The sequence below is a fragment of the Hoplias malabaricus genome, chromosome 9 (genome assembly GCF_029633855.1).
Source record: "Hoplias malabaricus isolate fHopMal1 chromosome 9, fHopMal1.hap1, whole genome shotgun sequence".
Lineage (NCBI taxonomy): Eukaryota > Metazoa > Chordata > Actinopteri > Characiformes > Erythrinidae > Hoplias > Hoplias malabaricus.
This window is the reverse complement of record NC_089808.1, coordinates 44,111,763-44,134,193: the sequence shown is the minus strand read 5'-3', so window position 1 is coordinate 44,134,193 and position 22,431 is coordinate 44,111,763. Positions and strand designations below refer to the sequence as shown.

The 22,431-nt window shown below is 41.2% G+C and overlaps 1 protein-coding gene across 1 annotated transcript in view; it reads right to left on the bottom strand.

Annotated features, from left to right (window-relative positions):
- Positions 1 to 20,830, bottom strand: part of LOC136707089 (NLR family CARD domain-containing protein 3-like) — a 36,855-nt gene extending 16,025 nt beyond the window's left edge. Inside the window, exons 1-6 of the mRNA XM_066680975.1 lie at positions 20,745 to 20,830; positions 16,606 to 16,678; positions 15,994 to 16,452; positions 8,782 to 10,845; positions 2,719 to 2,889; positions 460 to 630 (exon numbers count right to left, since the gene is read on the bottom strand). Coding sequence (XP_066537072.1) covers positions 460 to 630; positions 2,719 to 2,889; positions 8,782 to 10,845; positions 15,994 to 16,452; positions 16,606 to 16,652 — 2,912 coding nt within the window. The 5' untranslated portion in view covers positions 16,653 to 16,678; positions 20,745 to 20,830. The remainder of the gene's footprint in view (positions 1 to 459; positions 631 to 2,718; positions 2,890 to 8,781; positions 10,846 to 15,993; positions 16,453 to 16,605; positions 16,679 to 20,744) is intronic.
- Between the last annotated feature and the right edge of the window lie 1,601 nt (positions 20,831 to 22,431).

The following is a 22,431-nucleotide window of genomic DNA, read 5'->3' as shown; positions in this document are numbered from 1 at the left end:
CTTAGGGTTAAATGATGACGGAGAAACAAAACAACGACAGAGGAAATGAAGCGAGGAACAGACGGGACAATACGAGGAACAGACAGACTGAAGGTAGCAAACGAAACGAATCGAAGACAGACAGACTTGGAAACCATGAAGCTCAACAATACAAATGACCGACAAACAGGAAGTGACACAAGGGAACTTAAATACATGACACAGACAAGATCACCTGGAACAGATAACGAGGAGGATGGATTACCAATGAGACTGACAAGGACGAGGGCGGAGACACAAACAGAGCCATGTGATAAGAGAGCACATGGCGGGGAAAACAGACACGACAGGACAAGGGCGTGACAGACTCGTTATTGTTACAAGGTCTCAGGTACTCATCCGAGTCTCCAATCACAGCAATGGACTTGTCTGTGTCCCTCCAATCACAGCACTGGACCCATGAAAGACCATGAAACTCACCTGAGAGTCTCCAGTTTACAGTGTGGACTCTTCAGTTCAGCAGAGAGCAGCTCCATTCCTGAATCCTGCAGGTCATTGTTACTGAGATCCAGCTCTTTCAGGGAGGAGTTTGACTGCAGAAATGATCTCAGAGCTTTACAGTCTTTATCCCCAAGACTACTGCCAGCCAGTCTGTAAAAAAACAGAGCAAAGTTAAACAGAGATGTTAAAAAAGGAGTAAGGCTCAGAATACCAGAGCTGTGCAAACCATATAACATGTGTCCATTCTCTCTTTTATTAACATACAGAAATATTTTATCTGCTGATGCCTTTGTCTGACAGGTTTCAGAATGTATTTTAAGTGCCTTGTGTTGAATGTAAATATATATTATTGAGTCTTGAGAGTACCATGCCAATAGCAATAGTCTAGCTATGTTGCTACAGTACTTTACAGGGTTTATAATAATAACAATAGCAATTAGTTAAATTTATATAGCGCCTTTCACAAACCCAAGGACGCTTTACAATCCACTTTACAAGTGGGAAGAAAAAAATTCAAAGGACAAAAATGAGAATGTTTTAAGAAGAGATTTGAATTGAAACGGTAAAATTTACAAAGGACATGAGTTCCAGTGTTTCAATAAATTGATCAACCTTTATTTTCAGTATATTGAAGGAAACCCTCATTTACAATATAGCTGAGCATTACCAGTCTTTACCAAGTCTTTCTTTAAACGAACATTAAAAATAAAACGAAAGTGTAGTCTTGAACTTGTGTTCTCTGGAGAAGAAGTAAAAATGGAAATCTTGTCATGAGCTCACTTTTAACAACATAGAAATTAGAAATGCTAATGTGTGTCCAATTGTCACCCCCTGGTCCTGTCTTCTGTTGTTTCCACCATGTGTTCACGTAGCACATCTTTGTGAAGATGTAGGCTCTTTGTTGTTGTTCCTCTCTCTGCCCTTTTCCCGCCTTAGCTCCACCCTCTCATTGTGCGTCCTTTGTAATCCTGCCCCCTTCTCGTTACCTATTCCAGGTGTCCCTTGTCAGTGTTGTCTATTTAGGCTCCTTTGTGTTACTTCCTGTTTGTTGGACATTCCACCTTTTGTTATGCTCACAAGTCATTTTGTCTCTGCTGTTCCTCGTTTCACTCTCTCTAGTCTGTCTGTTCCTTGATTCGCTTCTCTTCCTTTTGTTTGTCAGTCTGGTATGTCTGTTCCTCGCTTGTGCTTCTCTCATTGTCTGTCAGTACCATTTAGTCCACTCTCCTTCTCCAGGTTGACTCTGTTTAGCTCTCTGTGTTCAAGTTTAGTTTGTTTAGCTTCCTTTGTCTAGGTCTCAGGCTAGTTCCCCCTGTCTAGGTCTCTTTTAGCTCCCTATGTATTGTTTTCTGTCGAAGTCTCTGTCCATATCGCTCTGTTTTGTTGTCTTTTGTATAAATTAATGTCCTTGTGTTATTGCACGTGCGTCCGCCTCCATAAGTCTGCCCCAGTCCTGACAATAATATTAAATATAAAAACGAGAGGCTTTGTTGTCAGTGGCATGGACAGCGGTACTGTTGTTGGATATCCTGAAACCTTTTTTTTTTTTGGGCTGGGGAGTTTGGGCTGAGGCCGCTTCGTCTGATGTCTGATTGTTGTGTTAAACTGTTTCAAATGAATAATATATACCTTAAAGATGTAGAACCTAGTGTTTGGAGAAATTATACTTTTGCTCTATTCAGTCAAACATTGATCTAATACTAATTCATCAGGAAGGAGTTGAAATCCCTCCAATCATAACTGAGTAACTACAAGGAATAAAGAGAATAAATGACAGATGTAAGAAAACATACTCTCTCAGGTCTGTGAAGTGTGTTTTGTTTTGTAATGTTTTACCATTGATTAAGAAGTGGCACAACTCCACCTCAAACCTCTGAACAAGACCGTGGGGATTAGTCGTGTGGTGGTGAAGTCTCTCAGACTGACACATCTACATCTACATCTCAGGTGTCAGAGTGAGTGCTGACTCATGAAAGTTGCAGTTCTGCAGTTCTCCCATTAACCCAAGAGTTGAATCAGTGCAAAATCAAGACCTCTGATCTCTTTATTCACTCAGAGAGTATACCAGGTTAATGGCTAGAATTAATTAAATCTTTATTTGATGAATGAAGGTGTAATTAAGCATAATATAAATCAATGCAAGTTGTGTGTGTGTATTTGATAAACTGCACTGATCAGATGTGATTTAATACTTCACCTTCTACTACACTAAAGACTACATAAGCCATAACATCTCACCTGAGAGTCTCCAGTTTAGAGAGTGGACTCTCCAGTCCGGCAGAGAGCAGCTCCACTCCTGAATCCTGCAGGTCACTGTTACTGAGGTCCAGCTCTTTCAGGGAGATTACAGATTGTAGACCTGAATCCAGAGCTTTACAGCAACCCTTGGTGACTTCACAGCCACACAGTCTGCAAAGAATAAACATTTCATAGATGGCATTAAGCCTCTGGATTCTGAAGCTTTTCAGCCACATCAGAGATATTCTGACAAGCCTTGAACATTGTACACATTTCATCTTCCTGTAAACCTTTAATCCCACAGTGCTACACATAATAGTACAAATCAGCACCAAACACATGGTCTAAAATCGAGTCAAACAGGTTTTACTTGCTCATCCTGTTGAAGCTCTGTGCTCAGCTTTAAAATGCAGCCGTGTGTAAAATGGCCATTTCCACACCTTGTATGTGTAGCATCATAATCCTCCAGTAAGAGCTAGACAACCATGCTGTTATCATGGGAATAGCAGAACTTGGCTAATTGGGGCTTGTGCTCTCAGACTGAAACATGCCTTGAAACATACATACTGAAACATACATATTAACCTCTGGTCTTTTATCTTTAAATAACAAAATAAAAAATATATATATATATATTTTTCCACCTCTACTTTTTAAAGATTCCTGGGGAGTGTTTATAATGTTTCTAAGACAAAAACCCACTGAGATATTTAAGTGGACTGAGTAACCCACTGAGAATCTATTCTGAATGTCTAAGGAGTATCCCCTCATTTATAACTGCTCTGGATTTGTCTCCCTCTCTCCTTCTCCACCTCTAAATCCTGACGTTTAACAGAACATAAAAATGCACCAATGATTTACGTATTAGGAGCTACAATACATAGACTCATTAGGTACCCACTGTAGTTTTAATCAGGGTAGATTTAGATGGTTATGGAAGTAATATATATTTTATATTTATTCCCTTCCTTTCACAAGTTGCTTGTCCACCTAGTCCTTGATAACCCTACATCTCTCTCTTTTCACTATGTTCACAATCATCACCAATTAGATCTATACTCAGGGCTGTTTAATTTTAATAAACCTTAAATTTCTTCATGCAGGTGCAGACTGTCTTCAGTGAAAATGTCTCCACAGTACTCTAGAGCCCAGAGGTTCTGTGTGCAGAAGATAAAAGGTTGTAATCCTGATTTGGATAAATGAGAGATCTGATGATCTGATGAAAGGAGAGATTTGAGATCTGATTAAATCATTCATTGGATGGATCATTCATTCATTATCTGTAACCGCGTATCCAGTTCAGGGTTGCGGTGGATCCAGAACCTACCTGGAATCACTGGGCACAAGGAAGGAACACACCATGGAGGGGGCGCCAGTCCTTCACAGGGCAACACACACACATTCACTCACACACTCACACTTTTGAGTTGCCAATCCACCTACCAACATGTGTTTTTGGACCGTAGGAGGAAACACACCACACTCCTCACAGACAGTCACCCGGAGCGGGACTCAAACCCAGAACCTCCAGGACCCTGGAGCTGTGACAGAGACACTACCTGCTGCACCACCGTGCCGCCCTGCTGTAGGATGTATGACTGATAAAACTCTGACATTCACAGCAGGCCCAGCCTTTCAGGAATTTAGTTTAGGGCCAGTATGTACAATATCCCAACTAATAAAAATAGTTTTTGTACATTGGCAATTTACTTATCTGCTTAAAATAGTAACAATTATTATTATTATATTATTATAAAAAATATGACAATAATATTAGTTTATTTAGAATACAAAAAAAGCTTTTTAGTTTTGGGAAACCCTATACAAAAACTTTGAATGGTATAAATAAATAATAGGAGCAAACATGAGATCTTTTTTACTGAATGAAACTTTTTTTTCTGCCAGCTGAAAGTAAATACCGTCGTTCATGTGTTTGAGCACTAGAATCAATTATGATAGCAGTATAAAAGGAGAGCCTTGTTTTTTAGGTGTGTATTATACACAGGATTACTCCCAGAGGCTTTACAATGCAGCAACGAGAGTGCTATTTTTAGAATTGTTAGAGTCTGCTGTTTCTAATGATATGTAGAAAACACAGATGCCTTCAGGCATTCATTAGTTATAAAGCTGAGGATTTAAGTTGTGCTTTTTACCCCGCAAACTGCAGAATGTCGAGTCCAAAGTTACAGCTTCTTTAGTTAGTTTTCTGGTAACAAACCAACCAGACCAAACACAGTACTGTTGTGAAATCAAGTCTCACACTCATCTCTCCCCCCCATCAGCACACACACACACCTGCTCTGTCTTCCTGCTGCTCTCTCTGGTGTCGTCCTGCTTGGGTAAATAACCAGTTAGTAAGAACTGTGAGTGGGGTTCAACTCCCTGCTCTGGTAAAGCACAGAACAGTCTCTCAACTATTTTTCAAAAAAGCGACCTGCAATAAATCTAGAGACTTTTTTGTTGTTATTGGAGGCTTTTGGAGAGGTGAAACCATATATTGTTCTGCATTTACTGTCCTCAATGGGCAGCGGGCATTGCAGTGTGCTCCTCCACAATCCCAAAGCACTCACAAGCAGTTGGTCTCCCAGTAGACACAACCTCTCCACTCCTCCTCCAGAATGCAGATGAGTCAGGCATGCTTCTACAGCATCAATTATAAATGGACAATTCTGCAAATTTAGTGACGTCTAGTGAATTTCACCACATCCAACAGCTGTTTTGCTTGCTGAAGAGTTGACAACACTGCCATTACCATGTCAGAAATGCTGTCTTTTATTTCTACTGACTTTGATGATTTTGTTAAAGCTGGTGACTTTAACATATTACAATCACAAGGAATGTTTTGCCAAGGAACTACATGCCATATTGGATTATTTTGGCCTTTCACAGTATGTTACAGGGAGTACACATTGTCATGGTCACACGTTGGATATTGTTATCTCAAAGAGTCTCAACATGTGCATTATGGGCAGTGTCAAGAAAAGGATTATGAAGGACTGCACAGCTACACTTTTCCTGAGTAAAATGTGCACTACACCATGTGAACATTCAAACTTGATTTGATTATCTGCTGATTAGTTTTAACTAAAAAATCATCAGGGTTATGGATGAGATTATGGCAGTTAAAGTGATTGCTATGTCTTGCAAAGAGAAAGCACCATGTAGAAATGCTTCTGTTGTTCAAATCCAAAAGAGGGAATGTTGCAAGGCAGAACGCAGATGGCGTAAAACAAGTCTTCATATTCACAAAGAAAACTATAAAGGTAGGCTACGTGAATACAACACAATAATATGCAAAACACGACAATCTTATTTTTCTAGCATCATCAACAATAACATTAACAACAGCAACATCCTCTTCACCATGGTCCACAGACTCACAAAATCACCCACACCAATGGCCCCTGAATTAGTATCAACTGAGAGATGTAATGAGTTTGCATTCTTTTTTAACACTAAAATTCAGAATATCAGAGGAGTGATTAGTACATCTATATCCAACAATGAGTCTGTACCCTCTCCATCACCTCATAAAAGCTCCTTAGTTAAAATGTCAGAGTTCAGTACTGTAAACAGTGAAATTTTAATCGACACAGTTAGTCATCTCAAATCATCCACTTGCAGTCTTGACACACTACCAACCAAATTTTTAAAGAGTGTGTTTCACACTACAGTACCGGACATACTCCACATTGTAAACACCTCTCTCATGTCAGGGGTCTTTCTGAGCTCACTAAAAACTGCAGTTGTAAAGTCTCTTCTAAAAAAGCAAAATGTAGAATCATGTCAGATAAGTAACTACAGACAAGTTTCTAATTTTTCGTTCATTGGCAAAATCATTGAGAAAATAGATTTCAGGCAAATCACTAGTTTCTTGTCAATAAACAGTAGCCTAGACAAATTCCATTCTAGATTCCAATCTAATCACAGTACTGAGACTGCTCTAATCAAGGTAATTAATGACATTCGGTTAAATACGGAGGCTGAAAAGGTATCTCTTCTATTACTTCTTGCCTTTGATACCACTGACCATAAGATTCTTAGATAGACTCACTAATTGGGTTGGACACTCAGAAACCATCTTGAAGAGGTTCTTTTCTTACCTGGAAGGCAGGAACTACATTGTAGAAATAGAAAATAATATTTCACAGAACATGCCTGTGACCTGTGGTGTCCCCCAGGTTTCTATTCTTGGTACACTTTTATTTAATTTATACACGCATCCTCTTGGCCAGATTCTAAAAGTCTATGGGTTGTCCTATCACAGCTGTGCAGATGACACTCAGATTTACATGGCCCTGTCCCCAAATAACTCTGGTCCAGTTGACTCATTAAGCAAATGCCTTGAACACATCACTAACTGGATGGGACACAACTTTCTGCAGCTGAATAAAGATAAAACTGAGATTATACTATTTGGGAACAGCAATGAGAGATAAAGATTGGCTGTGTGATGGGAAAATGCATACTAACACCAATGAGTAATATTGATAATGATAATGATAATGATATCCCAATATATTCAGTGAATAATTATACTGAGTACTCCTGATTAAATATTACTAATGAACAATTAAGAGACATAGGACATATTGTGCTTATGACCTTAAAGGACTTTTTACATTGTGACCCAGGGAAGAGAGAAAGTTCAATGAACAAGTTGAAGCACATCCTGAGTACAGCCTGAACTTGACCTAACCATCTGCAATCATTTTGCTGACAGGAGTAAAACAGAAAATAACAGATACATGCATGGCATGAATGCCAATTAAGGGAATGTCTGGGTTTTTGCAATGAGACATAATGTAATAATGTCCAAATAGTACACATGATGCTTGGTGTACGTGCAGAAGGGGCATATGGCAGTGGGGTGTACGTGACTGGAGTCCTATATATACTGCATCAAATATTCAAATAAGCTAGATATTGGATAGAATTCTTGACTCCATGTCTTTATTCCTCTGATTTCTCCTTGGGCCTATGAGCATCAGTCTTCCTTCCTGGTGACACTTAGACTGATTGCCATAACAGGCTGCATATCTGGACTCGAGGGCCCTCAAATCTAAAGAACTGGCTCAAAACCTTGGTGTATTAATGGATCAGTTTTAGTCTCTTATTAAAGTGGTTACTAGATCAGCATTTTTCCATCTTAAGAACATCAGTAGGATTAGAGATTTTCTGACTAAACCAGACCTGGAGAAACTTATCCATGCCTTTATTTCTAGACAGATTATTGTAATGGTCTCTTAGCTGGACTTCCAAAATAGACCATTAAACAGTATCAGCTGATTCAAAATGCAGCTGCCAGAGACTCACACGGAGCAAAAGAAGAGATCACATCACCCCCACCCCCATCCACTAATCCTTACACTGGAGACCAGTCTGTTACAGAATAGATTTTAACGTGTTATTATTGGTCTATAAATGTCTTAATGGGGTAGGACTAGTGTATTTATCAGATCTGCTACAGAGATATGAGCCGAGCAGAGCTCTCAGATCTTTAGGAACTAGAGTTAGTCCTGCCTCAGGTCTAAACTAAACATGGAGAGGCAGTGCTTAGCTCCGGCACTGCTCTTCAGTGGAAATGTTGAAGACTGAAATGTTCCTGTTTGAGCAGCTACACCTCGGTTTAAAACATTCTGCACTTTTATTCAGTAACAGCACGTTATTTCATTTATTTTATTGTATCATTTTAAAATTGTTTTAATCTTTTTTTATCATATATTTCCTTTTACCCGAAATGTGGGTTTTAATTTAGTTTCTTCTGTAAAGCACTTTGAATTGCTTTTGCATGAAAGGTGCTCTATAAATAAACTTGCCTTGCCTTTCCTTGACAGTGAGGGGACAGTGGAGCTGAGAGAGAGAGGACAGTGAGGGGATAGTGGAGCAGAGAGAGAGGACAGTGAGGGGATAGTGGAGCAGAGACAAGAGACGGTGAGGGGATGGTGAGGGGACAGTGGAGCTGAGAGAGGGGACAGTGAGTGTAGAAACAGGGAGTTTTTTTAATGTTCTGGCTCATTGGTGTAAATGTAGACGTCACACTGATGTAGATCTAACACTCACCGAGCATTTCTGCAGACAGTCACAACTGGGATCAGTTTACTCAGGTCCAGTCCCTTCAGCTCCTCCTCTGAGGTCAGAAGACTGTTAGTTAGAGCTAAACACAATCCAGGAGAAAGCTTCATTTCTGAGTGTTTCTCTGAGTTTAAAAACTCCTCAATCTCTCTGTAGAGGGACTGGTCCTTCATTTCAGACAGACACAGGAAGAGGTTGATGGAGCGCTCTGTGGAGATGGGATCATCAAATTGTCTGATTAATTCTTTGAGGTGCCTCATGGTTCTCTCTGGTCTCCTGTGTGTGTGGGTCAGTAGACCCTGTAGGAATCTGTGATTGGACTCCAGTGACAGTCCCAGCAGAAACCGGAGGAACAGATCCAGGTGTCCATTCTGACTCTCTACAGCTTTATCCACTGCTCCACACAGAAGATCATCCAGAGAAACCACCTCAGATTCTTCTCTGTACCATGATATAAAACTCTGCAGTGGCTCTATGTTGTTGTTCTCATAGCAGTGAAACACAAAGACAGCAGCGAGGAACTCCTGAAAACTCAGATGAACAAAGCAGTAGACCTTCCTCTGGTGGATCACACACTCCTCCCTAAAGATCTCAGTGAAGATCCCACAATACACTGAGGCCTTAGTGACATTAATGCTGCTCTCTCTCAGGTCCTCTTCATAGAACATCACATTGCCCTTTAGCAGCTGTGTGAAAGCCAGTTCAGCCAGTTTCAGAAGTTCAGTTCTGTTGGACTCCAGCAGTTTCTCTGGGTCTCTCTCCTCTTTCTCCTCATACTTCTCCTTCTTCATGTTTATCTGAGTGAGCAGGAAGTGTGAGTACATTTCAGTCAGAGTTGTAGGGATCTCTGTGTGACTCTGTGTGATGATTCTCTGAAGAACAGTGGCTGAGATCCAGCAGAAGACGGGAATGTGGCACATGATGTGGAGGCTCTTCGCTGTCTTAATGTGAGAGATGATCTTCTGGGCTTGGTCTTTGTCCTTGATTCTCTTCCTGAAGTACTCCTCCTTCTGGGGGTCGGTGAATCCCTGAATTTCTGTCACACGGTGGATGTACCGAGGAGGGATCTTATTGGCTGCTGCTGGTCGGGAGGTGATCCAGATTAGAGCAGAGGGAAGCAGATCTCCTCTGATGAGGTTCGTCATTAACACACCCACTGATGATGTCATGGTGATGTCAGACACTTCCTCACACTGTTCAAAGTCCAGTGGAAGTCTGCTTTCATCCAGACCATCAAATATAAACACAGCTCTGAGCTGGTCATATATCTCTGGGTCCAGATCTCTGAGCTCAGGATGGAAGGCACACAGAAGTCCATGAAGACTGTACTGATCATCTTTAATCAAGTTCAGCTCCCGGAATGGAAGCACAAACATGAGATCTACCTCCTGATTGGCTTTTCCTTCAGCCCAGTCCAGAATGAACTTCTGCACAGAGACAGTTTTTCCAATTCCAGCGATGCCTTTAGTCAGAACTCTTCTGATCTCCTGCTTTTCTGCTCCTTTATCCTCTTTTCTGTCTCTGAGTCTGAGATCCTCAGCCTTCACACCTCCATCAGGACCTTGTAGAGGTTTAAAGATGTCTGAGCAGTGGATTGGAGCATCCTGCTGGAGTTTCCTGGGTGTTTTCTCCATCTGTAAAACCTCATGTTCTTCATTCACTCTTTCACTCTCTCCCTCGATGATGTAGAGCTGAGTGTAGACACTGTTCAGGAGGGTTTTATTCTCTGGGGTTCTGATTCCCTCAAATAAACTCTCGTACCTGTTTTTCAGGATGGTTCTGTGTCTCTTTGAAATTCTATGAAGTACATCATCTGCTGGTTGGTGAGAGCCCTGCTCCATGGACACTTTGTGTGGATGGAGAACTGGACGTGTTCTAGATATATTTCTGCACTGAGGACAGACAAAATCTCCTGATGGAGAACGGTCCCAGAACCTGCTGATGCACTGCCTACAGAAACTGTGTCCACAGGGGATAGAGACTGGATCAGTCAGAAGATGGAGACCCAGTCCACAATTGGACTGACCCTGGAGCTGATCATCCATCCTCCACCTGAAGGAGACACAGTGGAAGAGTGAGTTTAGGACTCAGACAAAAATAATTCATAACACAATCACAGAGAATATAGAGAGGATCTGTTCGCCTCCAATACAGGTGTTTTTCTGCAGCGCTGATGGGAAGCAAATATAATAACCAGCACAAACATAATACATGCAACTTGGTGGCAGCCATGGGCTTGAGGTTAGAAAAATGAGATGTAGGCCAGAGGGTCACCATCTCTGTGATGTTTAAATGTATTTCACTCAACTTTTTCCTAATTTCACAGTTAAATACAGTGTGTCTCACAAGCTGATGCTCAAAGCAGTGCACACATGGATAAAGAAACTGTAGAGAAACATAAAAATAAGTGGAAAGTGGCTTTAAATATTCCAAGTTTAGGACATTGCAGAATGCGATGACAACCAGTCTGTCAGGACCGGGCAGACTGACGGAGGTGGACGCACACACTATAACACAATAACTTTATTTATGACAAAAGATAACAAAACAAAGAGAGACAGACTTAGATAACTTGACAGGAACATTACATGAAGAAAGACTTAGTCAGAGAGACTTGAACATAGAGGAAACTGGGCAGACAGGGAACTGGAAGGAGAGAGGGAACTGGACAGAGAAACCTAGACTGTGGGACAGACTAACCTGGACAAAGAGAGCTAAACAGAAACTTAAACAGTGAGAGCTTAAACAGATACCTATACACGGAGAGACAGATATAGAGACACCTAAACCAAGTAAAGACACAGACTTAAAACAAGATAATGAGCTCTAATAAGCTAATTAACTCAAAACACCTGCAATGGCCTTTAAATGGTCTCTCAGTCTAGTTCTGTAGGCCACACAATCATGGGGAAGACTGCTGACTTGACAGTTGTCCAAAATACAACCACTGATACCTTACACAAGTAGGGCAAGACACAAAAGGGCATTGTAAAGAGGCTGGCTGTTCATAGACCTCTGTGTCCAAGCAAATTAATAGAGAGGTGAAGGGAAGGAAAAGATGTGGTACAAAAAAGTGTACATGCAATAGGGATAACTGCAACCTGGAGAGGATTGTGAAACAAAACCCATTTAAAAATATGAGGGGGAGATTTACAAAAACTGGACTGCAGCTGGAGTCAGTGCTTCAAGAACCACCACACAGAGACATGTGTAAGACATGGATTTCAGCGTCACATTCCTTGTGTGAAGCCACTCTTGAACAGCATCAGAAGCATCTCGCTTTTTTTGCTGAGTGGTCCAAAGTTATGTTCTCTGAAGAAAGTAAATTTGGAATTTTCCTTTGGAAATCAAGGTCCCAGAGCCAGAAGGAAGAGGAAAGGTTCTGTTTACCAGCTGTCTACCAGGAAGTTTTAGAGCACTTCATGCTTCCTGCTGCTGACCAACTTGGAGCTATGGAGATGCAGATTTAATTTTCCAACAGGACTTGGCACCTGCACACAGTGCCAAAGCTACCAGTACCTGGTTTAAGGACCATGGTCTCCCTGTTCTTAATTGGCCAGCAAACTCGCCTGAACTTAACCCCATAGAAAATCTATGGGGTATTATGAAGAGGAAACTGCAATACACCAGATGCTGGTGATCTGCAAGAGCAATCAATGGGACCGTTATGGCACTGTATGTCTGACACCCTCAGTTCCACCACTCATAGCACCCTGAGCCTACTATTCATATCTATCCAGTACTGGCAAGGCAGAATGACACCATCGAGCTGCTCATTCCCTGTACCACCAAAGCTAGGATCCTTGTGTTATGTGTAAGAAAAGGGACTGGGATGACCCACAGCTTCCAGAGGACATAGTTAGTGGCACACTGGGGGAGTGAACTACATCAGCTTCCATCTATCCCTCCCACAGTGTTATGTTCAGTAGGGAACTGATATGTCAGCATCCACTCAGGCCATACACATTTTCTCTGATGCATCAGAGAGAGCACGTGGGTCCATAAGCTTATCTTTGGATAGTGGGCAAGTCCGGCAACATCCAAGTGGCCTTTATGGCAGCCAGATCATGGGTAGCTCCATTATGGCAGCAGTCCTTTCTCACATTGGCACTCTGTGCTTCCCACACTGTTGCTCTGTTTTGAAGAAGGAGCTGACACTGACCATTACAAGCATCACATACTAGACAGATTTAGTGCTCTCACTCAGTCTCCACAATACCATCTGGCCAGTCAGCAAATCCATTTCAGATTTAATCCACCAAATGCGGGAGATCTGCGAAATTAAATCCACTCTCATACCATTCTGGGAAGTCATACAGTTACAGAGCACATGCTGATGACCATGTAGTTTGAGGTGGAAGGTGTAGTGTGGTATGAATGTGTATTAATTTCTAATAAGAAATTCAACTTTTTGGGATTTGACTTCAATACATAGACTTTTGACTGGTCTATCAGAGACATTTTGTCTTCCCCCAAACTGAGATGGGAATATGACAAAACAGGAAATGGGCATGACTGTGTGAAATTAATTTGACAATCAAAATGGATGGAATTCCTTCACATGTGTTTAAAATCACCTTTTTATATTAACTTATGTAGAAACCAAGGCCATCACATACTTTGTGTTTTATTTGGTTAAATTTATGTAAAACATGCTTTTGAATAATATTACTGAATAATATTAATATTAATAATATTAATCTGAATAATATTACTTTGTGTTAACCCATAATCTTTTATGTTGCAAAATCATGATTCAGAATTCTTGGATATTCATTCATTCATCCTCTTTTGTAAGTCGCTTTGGATAAAAGCATCTGCCAAATGCATAAATGTAAATGTAAATTCAACAGGAATCTTCCTTAAGTCTTTGTCTTTTCAAGTGTCATAAATTTCACGTGATGTCACTACTAAGGAAACTACAGAAAACAGCCAATAAGGAGCAAGAGATGCTCCAGTCCTCAACCCCTGAGGACCAATCAGGCCTTCAATGTGAGTTTCCTAAAATCTAAGTCTTCAAAGGTTCATCTTCTGTGGCTTCTCTTCAGAATGCTTCTCTTCTGACTCTTCTCTTCAGTCCATAACTTTCTAGGAATGCTCTTCAGCTCTCTTCAGGCTTCTTCAGAAGCTCTCCAGATCTCGCTAATGGCTCTCTCCTAAAACAGGCTTAGGCTCTTCCAGGCAGGACAAGCAAGACTCATAGAGAGAAAATGTAGAGAGAGAGAAATGAGGAGTGGAATGAAGTAGAAACTTCTTCCAGCCTGGAAGCTCAGCAAAGAGGGCCCAAAAATTCCAACCTGAATCTGCAATGCTCCAGAAAGCCCCATGCCAGAAAGCCCTGCGCATCGGTGACGTCCTGCAAGCCATCTCCACTCCTCTCCAGAGACACGTTAGGTCACTTTTTAAATCATTTCATAGGTCAGGAGATATGCTTTGTTGGGATAAATTCCAGCAAAAAAAGTAGAGAAATTCCCTCATATATTAATTTCCTGGCTCCCTCAAGTATCGCTGTAATCCATTTAATTATATGGATGTATAAGCAATATTCAATATTTGATATTACGATTAATAAACCAGTTGTGTGATAAAACCAATCATTGGTTATTTGTTTGTGTGTGCACTTTTTTGTATGCAATTATTACTTTTAGTTCAGATTCAATTTCGGAGCAAAGAACCTACAGCGGGTCAATGAGCATAAAAATTATTAATAATTAATTCTGGCTAATTCTGCTATATAATATGTAAAGTCATCCAACATGATGACCAAGCTGAGATTGGACAGGTAAAGACACTACAGAATTATTTTATGTTGCCCAAACAGGGACATAATAATAATAATAATGCTACAAAGGCATCATCAACTCAAAACCACTGGTACATGCTTCATCAGACATCTCAGATCCAGTTACCATCACACCCAACATGTTGTAGATGGGGCAATGGGATCCAGCCTCTCCTCAAGTCATCTACTCAGATGACAGAACTACACAGCCAGCACAGATTGAGACAGTGTAAGGTTCTCACCGACCAGTCTTGGGCCAAATTCATCAAAGATTATCTGTCCTCTCACCAGATCTGCTCAAAATGTCAGCAAGCGAGAAAGGAACTCGTCTCTGGCAGTATTGTCATGATCATCGACCCACAGCTACCTCAAACCTTGTGGTTGGTGGTCAACATCTCAGCTGTCATTTCTGGAACTGAGGGAAGGATACAGACCATGCAGATGCAGTTGAAGGACTGGACCTACACACGACCAATTGATAAGCTCATCAAACTTCCAGCCCTCCCTCAAGACACTCCTGACTGACTTCATTGACAGTTTTACTCCACAAAGTTAACCCAACTTGCTGCACAGACCTTGTTGCGTGGTTCGGGATTATAAGCACTGTTCACATGCTGAGCTGGTGGTTGGATGGTGCACAGCTAGTGAAACAATCAGAGCAGGTTTTCTCATGAGAACACATTGAGCCTTGACCTGCTGCTGCACAGAGTTGAGGTGAGCACACAGGATTAAAGGATATCAGCACAGCAAAATTTTACAACTATAGGGTTAATTGCACTGTGTTTACTAGGTTTCTTTACAGTATTGTTTTTCAGCCTACCTCTGTTATGATAATATAGAACACTATTATTTTTACATATTTGATTATTGAACATATTTGATGACAGTGTATGTGTATGTCATGTTTATAGAAACCATGGGTTTATGTAAACACAAAGTGGTAAAGCTAATAAAAGTGGCATGTTCATGGGTGTGTGAATAAACCAGCAGTTTGTAAAGTGACATTTTTCTGCAGAGCTAGAGAAACCCAGAGGAAAAACTAGCCAGAATTTGGATGACCCTGTAGTAGACAAGAGTTGAGAGGCGGCTGACAACAAAATTAAACAGTGATCTGGAGAACACACACACACACACACACACACACTGCACTGAGGCCCAGTCCTTCAAAGGGGTCCCAGTAAACACTGATCAGCTGAATGAAACCCATCAGTGGGGACAGCGGGGGAGCCCTGAGGTTGTTGCTGAACTATGGGAACTGAGACACTGTGTCTCAGTCTGTGTCTCATCTGTCAATCTCCACTTCTGAGGATTAACATCAGAGTCAGGGAACAACAGGAAGTGTGTGTGCTCTGTGTGTTAATGCAATTTATCTTCTGCTTCGTTATTCATCACCATCTCACTGAAGAACAGTAACTCACTCTGGGTCTGAGGGGACAGATCTACTGATGAATCCAAGAGGTTTATGCATCGACTGGTCACTCTTCATAGACACACAGCTGGAGTCTCCTCCTTTACTGAGTTCAGGAGGTACTGCTATGGACTGGTCACTCTTCATAGACACACAGCTGGGGTCTCCTCCTTTACTGAGTTCAGGAGGTACTGCTATGGACTGGTCACTCTTCATAGACACACAGCTGGGGTCTCCTCCTTTACTGAGTTCAGGAGGTACTGCTATGGACTGGTCACTCTTCATAGACACACAGCTGGGGTCTCCTCCTTTACTGAGCTCAGGAGGTACTGCTATGGACTGGTCACTCTTCATAGACACACAGCTGGGGTCTCCTCCTTTACTGAGTTCAGGAGGTTCAGTTATGGACTGGAAACTCTTCATAGACACACAGCTGGGGTCTGGAGATGTTGATCTCTGTGGTTTTGATCTGAAAACATCAAACATAAATATTACTCAACCCCTTTATATTTCCAGGCACTGTATAAACACTACTGCCCATAAACACTACTGTTTACATGTTAATATTTTATACAGGTTTTCTGTAGAGGCTCCTACTGAGTTCTGATGGAGAGTCACTTACTTTTGGTCAGAGATTCGTTCTTCACCGCTGGAGTTCTGATGCTCCATTGTAGAGTTCTACTGTTCACAGTTCACTGTTAATTTAAACACATACCTGTTAATATCTGGGGAACAAGGTTTAAATGCCCATAACTAGCCATATGTCTCTAGAGGAACATCAATTTCAGTCTCTGCTGCTCAGTGAAGACTGCTCCTGTTTCTCATGAGTCTAAAACATGAAGAGTGTGAGCTACAAACCCGTTTATCTGCTACTAACAGACTAACAGAGTGTTGACACTGAGACAGTTTCAGTTAGTCTTTAATCCTCTGTATTAAGGGAGAGTAGCTGATCACCATAAAAACCCTTCTCTGAGGATCTGAGTCTTAAACAATCAGATGTTTTTTTGTGCTAATCACCATAAAATAGGTCTGGTATTAAATATGCAATGTTTCAATCAATGCAGAATTAACAGTACCATTTTTAATTGGGTGGCAGTCTAACAGCCTGCCTCCAAAACTACTCATTGACATTTTTTTTAAAGATACATACATACATACATTGCCATTTTTTTGTTTTGTTTTGTTTTTAAGTTTAAACAAGTCTTTTATATAATTTCACTGTTTTTGTCTATTTTAATTGCTTTAAAAATATTTAAATATCTTGTAAATTTTAATTCTACTGTACTGTTTTGTAAAGCATTTTCAATTACTCTTGTTCATGAAATATGCTCTATAAATAAACTTGTATTTCCTAAATGTTAAAACTGCCAATTCCCTATGAATCCTGGTGATGCCTTGTTGTACTGGGCTTCACGCAGAGTTTAGAGTGGTACAACTGGACCCTCTGCTCAGAAATCAGTCACAGGGACAGAACTGTATGTAGTAAAGCTGGTTTTCCACTCTAAAATATGCATTGTTTTGTTTTTCTTACTGTCTTGCATCTGGTCTTTGTATTGTTTTATTTGTTAAATATGCACTTATTTTCATCTGTTTCTTGCTCCTTGACATTACTGATACATGATATCCACTATTGGATTAAGAGGCTTAACATTAAAGCAGGTAATACTGTATAGGAGGTAAATCCTGTCAAAATTCAAATGAAAACAATGAAATGAAAATGCAAATACAGTTTTGCCACTTCTTTTTCTAAACGTTTTTGCACAAATCATGAACAAATTAAATTATAAGCAATTTTATTTTTCACTCAAGCATTGGTCAGCACTGACAAAAATAAAAAAACTATGCTGGCATTTCATGGTCAAATTTAAAATGGAAAGTTCATGAAGAAAAGAAAATTCAAACACCACTTTGGCTTTGCTTTTTCTTGCTGAACTGGATAATGAGAATCAAAATTAAATAAGTATTTAGCTTTTCATTTGAACTACAGCACAGTTGTTTAGGGAGCCGTGACATATCTGCCCCTCCCTCCAACTAAGGGAAAGAAGAGTGTTTCTCAAACAAATAATCTTAACTGTGTAACCTCAGAAATACAGAACAAATGCGTCCAGTATTGGTTCAATGTGGAACTCTTCTATTGTTCACATACAGGATGAGTCCATATTTTACAGAATGGTCTGCAACTTTACGGGTGGCGTCTGCTTCAGTAATTGAGAGAATCATGGAGGGCGTTTCTAGTAACCCAGGCTCTGCAATCGCAGAGGCTTTGCCCAGCAGCTCCACGGGGGTCACGCAAGAGGCAGTGAGGGTAGCCCAGCCCACCCTGCCCACTGCTAATCAGCATATATTTGCATGTTATTCAGCCTGAAAAAAATGAAAAATAAGTCAACAGATTGAGAACAAATTGAGTTGGAATGGGCCATTTTCTGGACCTCCATTGTTGAAGCGTCTAGCAGGAGCTGTGGCTGCAAGTTTGTCAGTGCCTGTCAGGGTGGCAATCCCTGTACTTGGCGGTGGACACCCCGGGTGAGGGAGGCTGTCAAGCTGAAGAAAGAGTTCTATGAGCCTGATTGGCTCAAGGGACTCCGGTGTCAGCTGACGGGTACAGAAGAACCAAGCGGTTTGCAGTTTTGGCTGTCGCTGAGGCAAAAACTTGGGTGTTGAAGGAGTTCAGTGAGAACATGGAAAACGACTTTTGGTCAGCTCTGAGAAGATTCTGGCAAACCATAAGGCGACCCAGGAGGGGAAAGCGGTTTTCCACCAACACTGCATATGGTGGAGGTGGGGAATTGTTGACCTCAGCCAGGGACGTCATTAGGCGGTGGAAGGAATACTTTGAGGATCTTCTCAATCCCACCAGCATGACTTCCACAGAAGAAGTAGAGTTTGGGGACCCCGGGGAGGGCTCGTCTATCACTGGGGCTGAGGTGGCCAAGGTGGTAGGAAAACTCCTTGGTGGTAGGGCCCCAGGGGTGGATGAAGTTCGTCCCGGGTGTTTCAAGGCTCTGGATGTTGTAGTGCTGTCCTGGTTGATACATCTTTGCAACATTGCATGGACAATGGGGGCAGTGTATCTGGACTGGCAGACTGGGGTGGTGGTTCCCCTTTTTAAGAAGGGGGATCAGAGGGTGTGTTCCAACTATAGGGGATAACATTTCTCAGCCTCCCTGGTAAGGTCTATGCTGGGGTACTGGAGAAGAGAGTCCGACTGATAGTTGAACCTCAGATCCAGGAGGCATATCGTTGGCAGTAAGTCCAACTGGCTGCCAGTTTTCACCGGTTCTGTTAATAATTTTTATGGACAGACTCTCTCGGCATAGCCTGGTGGCAGAAGGTGTTCAGTTTGGTGGTCTCAGGATTCCATATCTGCTTTTTACGGATGATGTGGTCTTGCTGGCTTCATTGAGCCAGGATCTATTGCTGGACCAGTTTGATGGAACAGGAGATTGACAGGTGGATTGGTGCAGCACCTGTACCATTCCATTGTGGTGAAGAGAGAGATGAGCAGAAAAGCAAAGCTCTAGGTTTACCATTCAATCTACATCCCAACCCTCACCTATGGTCACAAGCTTTGGGTAGTGACCGAAAGAATGAGATCGCGGGTACAAGCAGCTGAAATGAGCTTTCTCTGTAGGGTGTCTGGACTCTCCCTTAGAGACAGGGTTAGGAGCTCGGACATCCTGGAGAGACTCGGAGTGGAGCTGCTGCTCCTCCACATTCAGAGGAGCCAGTTCAGGTGGTTCGGGCATCTGGTCCAGTTGCCTACCGGACATCTTCCTGGTGAGGTGTTCTGGGCATGTTCAACAGGGAGGAGAACCCGGGGAAGACCCAGAACACACTGGAGATACTACATGTCTCAACTGGCCTGGGAATGCCTCGGTATACCCTCGGAGGAGCTGGAAGCAGTGGCTGGGGAGAGGGAGGTCTGGGTTTCTTTATTCGGACTGCTTCCTCTCACCCCAGACTCGGATAAGCAGTGAATAATAAATTGATTAATTTTTCATTTTTCATTTTGGTTCTTATGAAGAAAAAGCAAAACCAAATTGCTGTTTGAATTTTCTTTTCCTCATTATCTCTTTCATTTTAGATTTGACCATGAAATACAAGCATAGTTTTGAAAATTATATGAAACAATATAAAAATTACATTTTGAGTTTTGTCATGATATTTGTGTACATATTTGGAAATGGTAAACAGTATTTGCATTTTCATTTTATTGTTTTCATTACTATTTTATTTTTGGCAGGATTTAAATCCTATAATACTGTGCCCTGGATAAGAAAAGAATAACCAAGTAACGTTACATTTTTTAAGTTTTTTTCTATGTGCATTTTCTTAGATTAGACTGTTATTTGTTGGTGTAAGGTGTATCATTGACAGATTTTACTGTTAGAAGTGGAAAAAATATATTACTACGAGTCTGTTGTGCACTTTTTTGTAAATATTTCAACATCGATTACTACTGGATCTGGAGTAAACAGGGTCTAATGCTGGTATTAGTCATTGTCAGACTTAGCTGGTTTTAGCCAGGTTTATTTTGCTCAAAATCATTAAACCTGGTGTGTGTGAGGAGCAGAGATCACTACTGGAGCTTCACTTTCAGCTTCACATTCTTCCTCTCTTCACACCCCTCCACCTTTTTTGCCCTGTGCTCTTTATCATGGTTTCTTACATTTTCTCCTTTAGGTTTAGCCCTGCTCTGAGTTTAACAATCTACCCTCCATTCGCTAAATAATCAAAACTACATTTTTATTAAATACTCACCGTGTGAAACTGCAGTGTGTTGTAAATATTTCACCTGTTTGTCTCCTATTTCTCTGTCTTTTCTATCCTCTCTTCTTCTCTCGGTCTCTTCTCTTTTACTTTCTCTTTTGATTAAGGAAGTAGATTCAGGTGTGTCACACCTTACTTCCTCTTATAGTCAACAGAGGGCACTGTTCTGCAGTTCAGTCTGAGTTCAGTGAGACTGTATCTGAGACACTACATTGGAGTGATACTTGTTAATGTTATTAATGTGATGGTGTTAATGTTATTAGTTCTGTAATGCAGACTGTACCACTGAGGTTAATAATGTTACCGTGAATCATTTTCACCCCATTCACTGCTGTTTTTCACTCTGTCTATTCCTAGCTCAGATTGAATGTACTCAGGTTGGCTCAGGTCCAATTTAGTCCAACACTGTTTCAGATCTAAACACAGCACAACACACACACATGAGGTTAGGGGGATTTCAGCAGATGTTCAGCTCCACAAGTGTTTTGGGGTGGGCATCTGCTGGACCTGGCAACCCTGCAGAAGGTTCTGATGTTGGACCCTCAGAGACAGACTGTGCTCCAGAGTCCCAGGAGGACTCATTCATTCATTATCTGTAACCGCTTATCCAGTTCAGGGTCGCGGTGGGTCCAGAGCCTACCTGGAATCATTGAGCGCAAGGCAGGAATACACCCTGGAGGGGGTGCCAATCATTCACAGGGCAACACACACACATTCACTCACACACTCACACCTACGGACACTTTTGAGTCGCCAATCCACATATCACGTGTGTTTTTGGACTGTAGGAGGAAACCGGAGCACCTGGAGGAAACCCACACAGACACGGAGAGAACACACCAACTCCCTGGAGCGGGAATCAAACCCACAACCTCCAGGTCCCTGGAGCTGTGTGACTGTGACACTACCTGCTGCGCCACTGTGCCGCCAATAAACAGTAATAAACAAAGTTAATGAAGTAATAAACAGTAATAAACACAGAGCTAATGAAGTAATAAACAGAGGGTTAATGAAGTAATAAACAGTAATAAACACAAGGTTAATGATGTAATAAACAGTAATAAACAGAGGGTTAATGACATAATAAACAGTAATAAACACTAGGTTAATGATGTAATAAACAGTAATAAACAGAGGGTTAATGACATAATAAACAGTGTAGTTTTATGTTGTTGGAGGCGTTGGAGACATACACAGACTTGTTATTGTAAATGTCCTAAGCCTGGTATTTACTCTGATAGAGCTTTCATTTTTCCAGATTTCAAAAGGTGATCTTATTTGTAAAAAGGTCTATGGATCTCACCATAGACGTGAGTAACTTTGCGACAGCTGTTTCAGTAAAACTGAGGCTGTGTGGTGAATCTGAAGAACACACTTGTTGAGTTAGTTGTGTTGAGAATTTTAAACAGTTCTTATTTGATCACTTTTTACAAAGAGCTGCAATTGGGTAGATGTGTAATAGTTTCGATTTCATTGTAGGTCTATAGCCAAAACCTTTGTGAACTGCTTTCATTGGGAGGAAGGATTGTTGTAAACTTTTTTAAAACTACAGCAAAATATGGATTCTGAAATATATCATTTGTGTTGTTTAAAGATAAAAGCTTTGATAACGTTTCATGTACAGAACAATACTCTTTGATGTGTTTGTTTGTGTGTTTCTCCTAGGTCTCTGTGAAAG